Source organism: Seriola lalandi, unplaced genomic scaffold, assembly GCF_002814215.2.
Source record: "Seriola lalandi dorsalis isolate HSWRI2012SDOR001 ecotype SW California unplaced genomic scaffold, Sedor1 jcf7180002054966, whole genome shotgun sequence".
NCBI classification, from domain to species: Eukaryota; Metazoa; Chordata; class Actinopteri; order Carangiformes; family Carangidae; genus Seriola; species Seriola lalandi.
Window position 1 is genome coordinate 1,691,724 of NW_019525517.1, and position 13,087 is coordinate 1,704,810.

Below are 13,087 nucleotides of genomic sequence, written 5' to 3' on the forward strand. Positions count from 1 at the left end.
TTTCGAGACATCTTTCTTCCCCCTCTGCCTCCCTCCCCTGGCAAAAGTGGCTGTGAAGTTGATAAGTTCCTTTAGGGACCCTGGAGCCAGGCCAGCTAAGACACTACACTTCTTGAGGGCAAGTAAAGGTTGATGTCGCATCACCTCATAGATCGTGCGTGTGTGTGTGTATGTGTGTGTGTGTGTGTGTTTGTGTGTGTGTGTGTGTGTGTGTGTGTACAAATGCTTGTGTGTTTATCCAATCAGCCTAGGCCTAATGTATGCACGCCTTTCTGATTGAATTACACTGGGGCTTTTATGGAGAAAAATGGTAGTGAACCATCTCCTTGAGTGCTTATGAGAGAACAGACACTTTGTGGGAGTCTCCGTGGTGACCTGACTCAATCTGCATACGATTACCCCTCAGCAGACCTGTAACCCAATTTATGAGCTGATCACCTCCTATCCAGAAGGAGCACATGCTCAATCTCATGTGACAGTTAAATGTAGCAGGAACACGATGACATAACATTTATTCAGCTTTATTGTGGTGCCCTTTAAACCAGAAATGCATCATAGTTGTTTTTTCATGCAAGTTTACTAGCATCTTGGTTGCATCTGTGTTGTATGGTTTCAACAGTTTATTTTTGAAATATATTTTAGAATACCCTGCCCCATACATACCAATATGAAGAAGCTCCACTAAAATAAGCAAAGCAGTTTCTATAGAACTATACACATTATAATGCATATTGAATTCAGAAAAACTGATTCTGTGGTGGAAAATGCCTCAAGGCTGATTTGCATTGTGATACTTTTAAGTGTGAGGGTCAAATTAAAACAGTGAGAGGAAATACTTTTAATAATTGTATATATTTATCTTTTGAAAGTATAATTAGCTTCAAAACTCAAAAGACCTTCTTTGTTAAAGTCTTCCTTGTTGAAGCCTTGACTTTAATGTATACTACAGTCTATATTTGCATTCAAACCTTGGGTGATGCTATGAAAAATGCATCTTAGCAGCGAATTACCTTTGGCATCAGGAAAGTGTTTTTTTCTTATATAATTCACATCCTTGGTTAGACTTGGTTATAAGCATAAAACCTGAGGATAACAACCTTTTGTGAATGAGGCCCTCTGTCTTTTACACACTTGTATGACTGAGACAAACATGACAAACATAAAAACAAAGTAGGCCTGACAAATGGACCTGTCTTTGTTTAATGGCGTGGTTAAATCAGGATATGGCTAGAGGACCCCATTGTCAGTGAATGTTGGTTCTATTACATCCTGACTTCCATGCACAGTGACGTGCAAACATTTGTTCTGCGATCATTTGGTGAAACATAACAGCTGACAGCTGACAGTTACCAGTTACTATTTTTCTAGCTGACAAACAGAATTGCTGGGACCCCAGACAGCGACTGAGGAATTACCCCTTTTTATTTATTGGTCACATGTAGTGAAATGCTGCTCATGCTTGATGGTCCCAGTTGCTGAAGAGCTGCTGGAGTTGTTATTATCACTCAGCAGATTGGCCAATTCCCTCACCAATTGTGATCCAGCAGAATGGAAATCTAGTGAGCAGGGAAATGTTAATCGAGTTCAATTAGGCTTTGTACCATGTTTGTTTCCTGCCAACAGATTATGCTGAATCCCCACCCTCGCTTACTGAAATGAATGATAACCCTCTGTCAGAAGTCTGAAGAAACTGGCAATTTGAGGATAGGTGGAAGATAACGGATACTTGCACTGGCAAGTTCCTCATGGCAGTATGAGAGATAAATACAACAAGCCCTTTGAAACAGTTGGGCTGGAGTTCAACCTTTTAAGGGAAATTAATTTCAAATTTTTGGATGCTTTTATTTTTCTTAGTTAAACGGGATATTTTCAAAACCTTTTTGCAGTAATTGTATGCCTTAGGGTGGTTTAAGAAGCATTTTTTAATTTTTCTGTTGAAAAGACCCACTGTTTGTGTTGCATATGTTTTCAGTAGTAATCAGCCGTTTCACTTTTTATCTCATTTGTCCTTTTATCAGATGCATACTAATATGTATGTAATTTAATTATTAATTCCAAAGATGGTAACATTCAACATTTATGTGCACGTTATTTTATGTTTTACTGATGCAGACGCACTTTTTCACCATTTCACATGATATAATCTGCAAATTTCTGGTACTGGAACGATATCAAAATAACACTAAAATACACTCCTCTTCTCCATTCTGTGAGACATTATTTTTCTTCAGTAAGAGGGAAAATGTTCAGCTCTTAAAAATGAGTGGACTGAGCATTTATTTGCAGTGCTGATGGGAAAGGCAATGACAGAGCCAGGCTGTCTGATGTTTGGGAGTGAAGCATTTACTGTGTTTTTTCTGGTACCAAATCCAGAGTCTGTGCAGCCAAACTGAAAGCACTTCTGACTAAATTTGTCTTTTTCTTTTCTGTCTGGGTCAGCGGAATATGTTAGGGGTACCATGACTGTTTTAGCAGTCAGGTAGTGGGACATATTGGAATAGAAGATTCATCTTATTTATCCTAAGTGGTCGGATGCCTGCATTTATGTAAAACCACCTATACTACAATGAGACATTTTCCATACAAGTTAAAGTATTGCATTTAATAGCAGGTATCATAAGTAAAAGTGGGAAGACCACTTTCTTACAGTATTAAACATCATACTGTGGGATTATAAAAGCTAATGCATTCATTTATAAGCAGTATTTTGGTATGTTAGTTGTTGGAGATTGTGGTAATTGTAACAACTTTATTGTTGAGTAGTTTAATCTATAATAATGCATGACATAGTATAAAATGACCATGACACAATTATCTGCAATGTGACTATAGCTTTCAGACAATAATAGCAGACGTCAGCACAGTATTGAACAATATTTCCTCCTGTGATTTACCAGAACAAAAGTCTAGCTCTGCTGTGTAGTAGAACAGCCTCACAGAGCCGCTAGTGTGGCTGTAGACTCTTCGTCTTGTGTTATATGTACAGCTGAGACAGGGTGTTAAGTTACTCAGAACAATAATTTAATTTACTTACTGACTGTTACTGTCCATCACTGTTCAATAATATCACCACAGGTAACTGCGTGTGTGCAGCAAATGCTACTGAGCAAGTCACAGCACAGGCCATACATACATACATACATTAAGGTACTGTGTATGTGTGTTTTGTGTGTATGTACGCCGGAGACACATATCAGACGGATAAGCAGTTACTCAATGCACACATTTTTGCCAAACTAATCATGTTCTGTGTTCGAGCTGCTGCCTGCTTGTATGACCTTTTACACCCTCCTGCTTTTTTTTAGTTGTGAGAGTAAAACACTTCAGACTCTCAATTAGGACACATGATTAGAAGTGAAACCATCTTGGCTGTGGTTGTCTTACCTTAAGCCTTCAAGTTATTATCGTCCACAAACTAATTAGCAAGTTCTTGATAAGCGAGGGTAGACCCTTCGTTGCCATAGCAACAGTTAGACTTAATCACAATGAAAGGATTGTGCTGCTGGGTAGCTTGCAGAGCACGCACAGCCCTCCTGCATTTTTATTTGCTTAATTTTGTTTCTAGTTATTCACTCTTTGTACATTTACAAAAAAATTTCATTGCATCGCTGCAGGGCAGACCCACATAATTGAGGAAATCAAAAAGAGGTTTAGAGGGTTGTGTCAAAGCGCTGCATCTGAATGCAATGTTCCCAGTCTCATCAAATGAAGATAGCGATTTATTGTTACTGATTTAGGATCAAGTTAGATTAGGAAAGGTGCTGCAGATTTAGCACTGCTGCGAGCTGTAGGTAAAATGAGCTGTCAAACCTGGCTGATCCTGAAATTACCAGACTAATTTAAAGGAATTTAAAGGAAAAATTCACCCTCAAATACTCATTAATTGATTTTTCTCTCAAATGTGAAACTTTTCTGCTTTTGGTTGGACAAAACAAACATAGATGCTAAACTGCAAAAATGCTCGATTAGGCCCTCATAAACCCACTGCTCTTCTAGCTAACTGTGATTTGTGCGCAGTTTTTATATAGTATAATATTATTATACCTATTTGCAGTTTTGTAATTTGATGAAACACAAATGAATTTAGTAACATCCAATACAGAAGCAAATTGCATTTTCACACCCTAAATCTGCAAGAAAGAGCCTCAACATCAAATGAATCTGAGGTCTCCCTAAAAGCCATTAACATGTCAAGAAACTGTACTTGAGTTTATAGCATGTTCCCAAATAAATACAATTTGCAAAACCCAGTTAACATAGTCAGACTTGCTCTTACAGGGTCCCTGGACTCCTGGGGCCACAGGGCCCATTTTGTTTGTTTGGCAATCTAGCCTCGAAACAAGCAACTGGAAGACTGAATTCTGGGAAATTGTGATGGACATTCTCACTATTTTCAGACATTCTGAAAGTGAAACACGAGTAAAACCAACAATGGGAAGCTGGATTTTTTCTACCTGGGGAAAAAAGTGGATGGACTTTACTCGACATACTTTTTTTACTCCATTGCATTACATTCCAGTATATTGGGCTTCTTTTAGTGGAGAAAATGATCTTATTGCCTCTTCAGTGATGGATTTCTCCCCACAAATCTTGACTATTGAACTTTGCTCTTTTACTCTGATGGATTGACACCAAAATCTTGCAGTTTTTGGTAACTGATGGATCTTTTGCTATGAAACCCCACTGCAGCTACCTTGAAAATATTTCAATATGACATTATGTGGTCCTCAGTTTTCACTGTTGAAGTGATTTAGAGTATTCTGAGTATCTGTTTCCATTTTTTAATTTCTTCTCTAGTACGCAAAGTACCCACCAATGTTGTTGCTTCCACTCTCAGCATGACACTTACAGTAGCACACAATACAATTCAATAACACAAATCATCATTGTTAAATCAATTCCCCCTCAACCACCACTCCCTCGGTTACCCGTAACGAGTGCCGCACACACCACACCTCACTGATTGGTGGTCGAGTTGCTTCTTTGGTAAATAAAACATTTATAGAGGCTCAATTAGCGAAGCCTGTTGAGTCTGCGGCAGATGTGCTCGCCAGCTGTTTTTAAAGGAAGAGCGATGCAGCGAGGTGAAGTGAGGGAAAAGAAGATCTCAGGAACAGGAAGGAAAAAATGGAAAAGCGAAGGTGAAGCAGTCAGACAGTTGTTTTTGATTCAGTATGAACCCAGTTTATTTCTTGAGTATAAAGACAAGGAGTTTGTTTGTGTCCCAAAAGAGCACAGAAGGGTTGGATAAAAGTTTATCTTTATATAGAAAAATGCAAAAGCATCTGCAAGGTCAGTAGGATTCAACTCACTTCTAAAATATGCAGCAAATATATGAAGAATATTCAGTGTTAATAATGATATCTAAAGGATTGAATGGTCTCTGAAAAGAAAGTCAATTATATTAAAAAGAAAAAAATTGTAGCTGCTGAATTTTCTTTGATCACATTCTTAGACTAATGTTGACCTAATGTTAACCTAAGTTATATTCTTTGAAAAATCACTGACAAATGCTGTCAAGACTGGCACAAATTGAGCACAGTTAATATGCAGCTATGATCACCATTGATTAGGCTGTTGGTATGGTCAACTGTAACTGCAGTGTAATCTCTCTTGATACTTTATTATAAACCTTCGCCCATGTTGGAATTATCTAGGAATGACTTCATTTTTCATGCCTTCAAGCCTTGATCTGTTCCTCTGAATATGCAGCATATGTTACCATGGTTATTTAACTCACTCAAGTAGAAAAGAGTTTGTGATACCAGAAAACCAGAGTCAAGCCCAAAGCTAATTTGCTAACCACTAATCTTGCTTCTTGATACAAACCGAATCTCACCTGGAACTTACTTTCTTCCCAATTCTGGGTGAACCCTTAATTAAAACCATCCAAAGGTGTTGCTTACTTGATACACAGGCAGTACAGAGGCAATACTTCTGTCCTTTTCTACAACTCCCTATGTGTGAAACTCTCAATCAGAAACTCAGGAGTTGGTATTGTGTGTGTGAGTTTTCCCTGGTGTGCAGGAACTTGTTTAGGATTAAGTGTCAATTTAATATTAGGTGTTTCAAATGAATCTTATATACACCCCTCTGATGCAACATAATCTAAATCATGCCTTTACCTGCTGTAAATGAAAAAGTTATTATTCAGTCTTTGTAACTTTTTTGACTGACAGGTAGTCTGCTTTATTGCATGACTTAACAGGAAGACCCCTGTTGCTTAGCCTTGGTTTGTGCAGCAGCACAATATAAGACAAGCTGCATTTTTCTGTCTAAGAACAGCATTTGAGACAAAGGATAGTCTGATAGCTTTAGAAAAATGAATGCAGACGAACAACAGCTTCTAATTTTCTCAGGTCAAATGTAGATGAGTGCTATCACTGCCATTTCAGTGGCTATTGATAGTGGCTTTCACATGGTTTAGTGCCAGCAGAATCAATTCATACATGGCGGCACACGGGTCAAATATAAATACAGTTACATTTGTAGGAGAAGACAGGGGCAAAATGATTGGATGCAACAATTGATTTGATATTCAATGGGATATTGTGGTAATGAAACACTTGACCAACATATTAACACATTACAAGGATACCTGCTTGTTCTCTGGCCTTTTTAAATTTGCTTTGAATTCATATATGCACACTTAGCTAGTCACAGTCTTGTGAAACACAGAGAGCTGACGTTGTAGCATCTTGCTTGATTACAATATAAGGACTACTGGCAAAGCATATGAACAGACAGACTGATGATGATTCAAAAATACTCCAACTCTTCTCAAGGAACCTCTGCTTAATTCCCCTTTTCTCTGTCTTTTTGTTCCAGTGGAAGGCTGCACGGATTGGTCAGTGGACTACCTGAAATACAAGGTGCTTCTGGGGGAACCTGTACGGATTAAGTGCGCTTTATTTTATGGATATATTCGAGCCAACTACACCCATGCGCAGAGCGCAGGACTCAGCCTTATGTGGTACAAAAGTGCAGGACACGGGGACTTTGAGGAACCCATCAGTTTTGACGGCACAAGGATGAGCAAGGAGGAGGATGCCATATGGTTTCGACCAGCAGAGTTGGACGATGTGGGGTACTATTCCTGTGTATTAAGGTGAGTTCTTCTCATTTTTGTAAGCCATCATTACCTGGACACATATGGCTTTCTTCTTTGCTATCAAATATAAATAGTTGGTTTTATTGTTTTTGCCCTTAACTGGAGCAAGCATTCATGAGAGGCTATTCCACAATTTTGGACTTATTTTGCCAGCAGTGTGTCAGTGCGATAGCGGGGGTAAATAACATTTTCTGGAACCCCGTGGGCACAAGTAAAGCTGTGTTAAAGTCCTCCCCCGTTGATTCCTAATGAAGTCTCTCATCTCAGGCCAAAAGAACACTGGTCCTTAGTCCACAGAGCATCATCTAACATTATGAGTCCCCTTTGCTTGGCTTTACATGCTAAATTATTTCTTTATTCTCCTCTGGGGGACAGTAAGCTATTAGGTGCAATTGGTAAATCCATATCTCTTCGGCCTCACAAGTCCTTCTTTCTGAAAATGTGAAAGAGCGAATGATATGAAAGAGAATGGACAGTAATTCAGTACAGGAAGACTGAGGAGAGGGAAAAGGCTTCTAAGATAAAAAGAGAAAAGTACTTGTGCTATTTTCCTTTTCCACCTGCCTGATGGTGGAGGTAGACGATTGCTTGATTCATGAGTTCTACAATGTCGTGAAATTTCCTAGTTCATATTGGCAGAAGTTTTCATTAACATGGAGGTTGTCTGTGACCAGTCAGAAAGAAAAGGCAAAGCCGCTGCCCATAACACTTTCTTTTTTCACTGCACAAGGTGAACTTTGAAACACATTCCTGAATAGGATTGTAATCTTGTTAGAATTCAGAGAAATCCACAGAAACATTCACATTTCAACCCAAAAACAAGTGATTTAGGACATGTTTTACACTGGTAAAAAAAATCTGGTGAATAATATGCTCTTAAGCAGTTGCATTCAGCACAGGTTTCCCTGTGTTTCACAAGCTCAATTCTAAGAGGTTTTAGCCATTACTATTCAACACCATTAGCACTCTCCCCTTTGCTGTGGCAGCCGCCTTGAATAGAACCGGGCAGGACCAATCCAACAATTCTCTATTCAGTGACGTTGGCAGCATTTTCTGGAGGTAGACAATCAGTCAGCTCAGAGTTATTGTGTAATCACGCAGAAAGTAGAGCCATGAGATTTGATTTGGACGAGTAGAGTTGCTTTGTCGCCAGTCTCTACCATTCAGAAGCAAATTAAGGGGCAACATTTATTTGCCCATCATGTAGAGAAATAACAGTAGTTCTGAATGCAGAGCACTTTTCCATCACACAGGATTTCATTCTACCGACATTTCTTTGGACTATTGTTACCTGTAGATGCTTTCTGCAGGTCATTGTAGAGTCAGGACAAGGATGTCCTGACTAACTTTTTAATGCTTAATGTTCAAATCTTAATATTTCCCACCCAGATGGAATATTTACAACACTGACCTTTATTTACAATTACCAGTTGGTGCTATAATCGGTTCCCCTGATTTTCAGTGTTAATCAAAGCATCGGTTGCAGCTGGGGGTGTTGAGATCTGCACAGCCTATGATGTGATTGTAAAGAGACAAATGATTAAATTATTTTTAAAAAGTTATGAGATATGGCTGAAAACGTTGTTTTGTGAGGTCATAGTGACCTTGACCTTTGACCACCAAATTCTAATCAGTTCATCCTCAAGTCCAAGGGAATGTTTGCACCAAGAAATTCCCTCAAGGCTTTACTGAGATATCACGTTCACAAGAAGGACGGACGGAAAACATAATGCTTAAAAAAATCCCAGTCTCCCCTGAAAACATAAGCCCAAAAGTGTGAACATCACATCGGATTTCCTGAAAGTGAAATCCACCATCTGTATTAACTGAACACCCAATACAAAAAATGAAAGGAAAAGCATTCATTTGTCAAAAGGTGTTTACTGTCAGTTTTGCAACATTTGAGCTGAGGAAATAAGCTGAACAGTGTGCAGAGTTGCACATGCTTGATTATATAGTAATAACTTATTAACCTTGTAGGTAAAGGGCGTTTTCCCTTGACTGGCTCATTAGTCAGCTCTATACAACGGCTTTTAACAGGGGGAAGGGCCTGCATAAAAGGCTTGGGAGGATTAGGGTGTGTGTGTGTGTGTGCATGCATGTGTGCATACGTGCGAGCGTGTGTGCATACGTGCGAGCGTGTGTGCGAGAGAGAGAGAGAGAGACATGTTTAGTTAAATGCAGCATTCTGAAGTGCATAGCAATGCATCAGAATCGACCACATGGGAATATCAAATTAGAATGATTTAGAGTCCTGTATTAGCATATAGGCTGAGTTCTGTTGAGTGGAGCCATAATAATAAGGCCAGGGCTCAGTCCAGATGACTGACAGAGCAAGGTTTTCTGGGAAACAGACTTTTGATTCCTTTCTCATATTGTATATCAACTAAAACTGAATGTATATGTAGTAGAAATGCTGAATTAAATTTTTCACATGATGTCCTGTCTCCATGTTATTCAGTGTCGGAGGTAAAAGAAAGCCACTCTAAAATAGATATAATAACACTCTAACTACTGCGTTTAAACACGAAGCTGTTAACCTTAAATGGTTACGGTATAGTGCTAAAAATCATATCTCATTTTCTATGAAGTGGGCTAAAGGTTCAGTTGTAAGTCAAATCCACATGTGAGATGGAACAAGCACTTTAACTAAAACAGACTGTGATCAAAATAAAACACAAAGACAGGGTTTTCCTTCCCTGTATACAGCTGTGAAAAATTTTATAAAATAGCTTAAATTAGATCATAAGAGAAACAGGTCTTTCTCTGAGAATACTCCTTCAACAATAAGAGACTGATTAAAATACAATCACAGGTTTATCCTCTCATGCTTAACAAAACACAGAATGGAAATAACAACAACTTGAAAATATACCGCACGACAATATATAAAGCCTATATTGTTTAAAGATAGGCCTATCTGTGAGAATACTCCTTCAGTTGTTTTCAACAAAATCTGAACCACCTCCAGATAATTGGACCATGGACCGGCACTGTGTCTCCCTCCATGTGGCAAGAGAACTTGTGAGAGAGTGGGCCCCAGTTTGTGTGCAGATGCAGAGGGAGAGTGGGGGCAGGGTTGTGCAGAGAGATGCAAATACTGCCAAGGCTTTACTGAAGAAGTGGGTTATGTAGGTGCAGTATCAAAAAATATCGATATAAACAGTATTGTCTCATCCTATATCTCGTTTGAAAATATATCGATATATCTGATGAAGTCGATGTACCGCACAGCCCTTCTACAGTATGACGTTTGCAGCAACATTTGCTTTCTCATGCTTGTGCATCGATAATGTTTAACATTGCAGGAATGGATTCATCCAATTTTACAACCACATAGCAGTGTGTTGAGCTGTGACTCATTTCAATTCCCAGGCACCACAGCCAAATCAGAGGATTGCTCTTCTCTCTTGTCTCAGCAGCGTGGGTCCTATAGATGATCAGCACTTGCATATGTTAACATATCATATTTGGATTAGGCTCTTGGCAGTGTTTTTACTTGGGGATCTTTACCTTTTTGAAACATAAAGAGACCTAGGGAATTAGAGTGCTCAGTGGTGGAACAAATGAATCACAGCACAACAATAAATCATCTCTCACTGGATACATTTCATACTTGAGCAAGCTATAACAATTCAATCCCAGTCACTATGGGCCCCCATCATGTTATTATTTCAAAGCAAGTATTGGTACAGACCATTGTATCCAAGAATGCTATGCATGAATGTTGAAGCAGTTCTTGTCCTTAGACCACATCAGACATAATCTATACTCCAGCTTATGTGATAGTATTTGTCATCATTCACCATGTCTCTTTTCTTTTTTGATAATCAGTTTGGTATAGTAAGGATTAAAGCTTGGCAATGGTTTAATATTATTGTTTATCACCCTTTAGTGGAATAATGTTATAATGATATGTACATTTTGGTTTCTAAATCATATTTGTCATATCATATATCATATTTATGATTCTGTTATCAGTATTGTTTTTATAGCTTGTGACTTTAATCCATTTATGTTAGTTGTAATTCATCATAGATATATTATATCCCATACTGAAGGTTGTCGAAATCAAAACATAATAAATACAGTAAATATACTGTACCAGCAGTCAGTAAGATAGTATTGTGTGTGTGTCTTATAATAGCACTATTTCTTTAGAAGCTACTCAGCTTATAGTTTATGATATGTTCTCATATGGCATCAGTAATACAGAGACTGTCAGTCCATGTGTCCTGTCCGTGGCTCTCCGTATACCGAGGAAGAGATTTCTGCCAGTTGTCTGTCACAGGTGTTATTGCATTAGTCAAAGATGAACGGTGTGGGTGGAATATTCATAAGACACCCACATCAGCATTGCCACAGCCAGTGAACACACACTGCTGCAGTATTATTGGCCACTTCTGCCAGTTTGCCGCCATGTAACGAGAGGTCGGTGTCTCAATGCTGTGCAGAATTCTGTTGTCCAAATGTCCAAGAGAACTGTAATCAAAAAGAGAATTATTAAGTTTCTGGTTTACATGTGAAGTTTTTTCAAATGAGATGCATAGATAACAGTAAAACACAGTCCATTGCGTTAAACATGTGTGATCTGGCATACATTTTCCATACCGTGATAAATACTCACCATGCACTTTATTGGGAACAACTCCGCACCTGCTTATTCATGCACTTATCAAATCAGCCATTCATGTGGCTGCAATACAGTGCATAAAATCCTGCAGAGACGGGTCAGGAGCTTCAGTTAATGTTCACAGCAAACCTCAGAATGGGGAAAAATGTGATTTTGACTGCGGCATGATTGATCTGAAACTGCTGCTCTCCTGATGTTTTCATTGTTTGCACAACCATCTCTGGAGTTTAATCAGAATGGTGCGAAAAACAAAAAAACATCCAGTGAGCAGCAGCTCACTAGACTGGTTGGAGCTGACAGAAAGGCTTCGGTAACTCACATAACCACTCTTCACAACTGTGGTGAGCAGAAAAGCATCTCAGAATGTACAATACGTCCAACTTTGAGGTAGATGGTCAATAACAGAAGACCACATCAGGCTCCACTCCTCAAAGCAAAAGTCATCTCACACTGATTTAATGAACGTAGCAGTGAGTTCACCGTACCTCAACAGCCTCAAATCTGCAGAAATTATGCGATGCATTATGTCAGCATAGAGCAGAATTATTACATGGTGTTCCTAATAATAAGTGCTCAGTGAGCGTATCAAGTGGAAAAACATTCATATTTCAATCACATCACCGAGGCCTGTTGAGGATTGAGGATCAAGGCCCCATGTTGTTCAAACCAGATTATTATCACTGCCAGGGTTACAAGTGAAAAACAAGACAGATGTCACAGGCATGGGACATTAACAGACACGTTTATCATTGTACATTGCCCTTGTGAAAGAAAGCCCTGTGAAGTCTAATAGAAATACGCTTTGTGAGCAGCTTGGACACCATGTGGCATAATACAGATGATGACAGAGACCCATCTGCACTGCGTAAAGACACAAACATCTTAATAAGTTTTGCAGTTAGCAAAGTTTCAAGTCTGAAAAGCAGCTGGGAAAGGTTGGTAACAGCGTGCAGATAAACACAATTATTACCAATTCAAATCATCGAGTTTCAAGTACTTTCTTAATCAAGAGGCATGTTCTTAACACTGTTTGAGTCATCTTCCTGTTTGTTGTTTTAAGATGTGTGAATTCTGTGAAGTGGAGCTATCTCGCAGCACTCGCAGAAATTATTTGTTTAAAAACCAAGACAAAATATGACATTAGATTACTTGGATGGATAATTTTTCAGTTTACAATGCAGTTCCTCATTGATTTCATAATTTCCATCTTTCATTCTATGGTGCACTCTCACGCAAACCATTGAGTATAAACATGCTCTTTTTGCCATAATTTCATGTGTTACACTGCGTCCAATGACTTTACACTTCTGGCCTTCTTGTCTCTATTAACATACACACACATA

General features: G+C 38.8%; 1 protein-coding gene across 1 annotated transcript in view; it reads left to right on the plus strand.

The window, feature by feature from the left end:
• LOC111646169 (interleukin-1 receptor accessory protein-like 1) overlaps positions 1 to 13,087 on the plus strand; it is a 226,714-nt gene that overhangs the window by 76,054 nt on the left and 137,573 nt on the right. Inside the window, exon 3 of the mRNA XM_023395600.2 lies at positions 6,829 to 7,108. Coding sequence (XP_023251368.1) covers positions 6,829 to 7,108 — 280 coding nt within the window. The remainder of the gene's footprint in view (positions 1 to 6,828; positions 7,109 to 13,087) is intronic.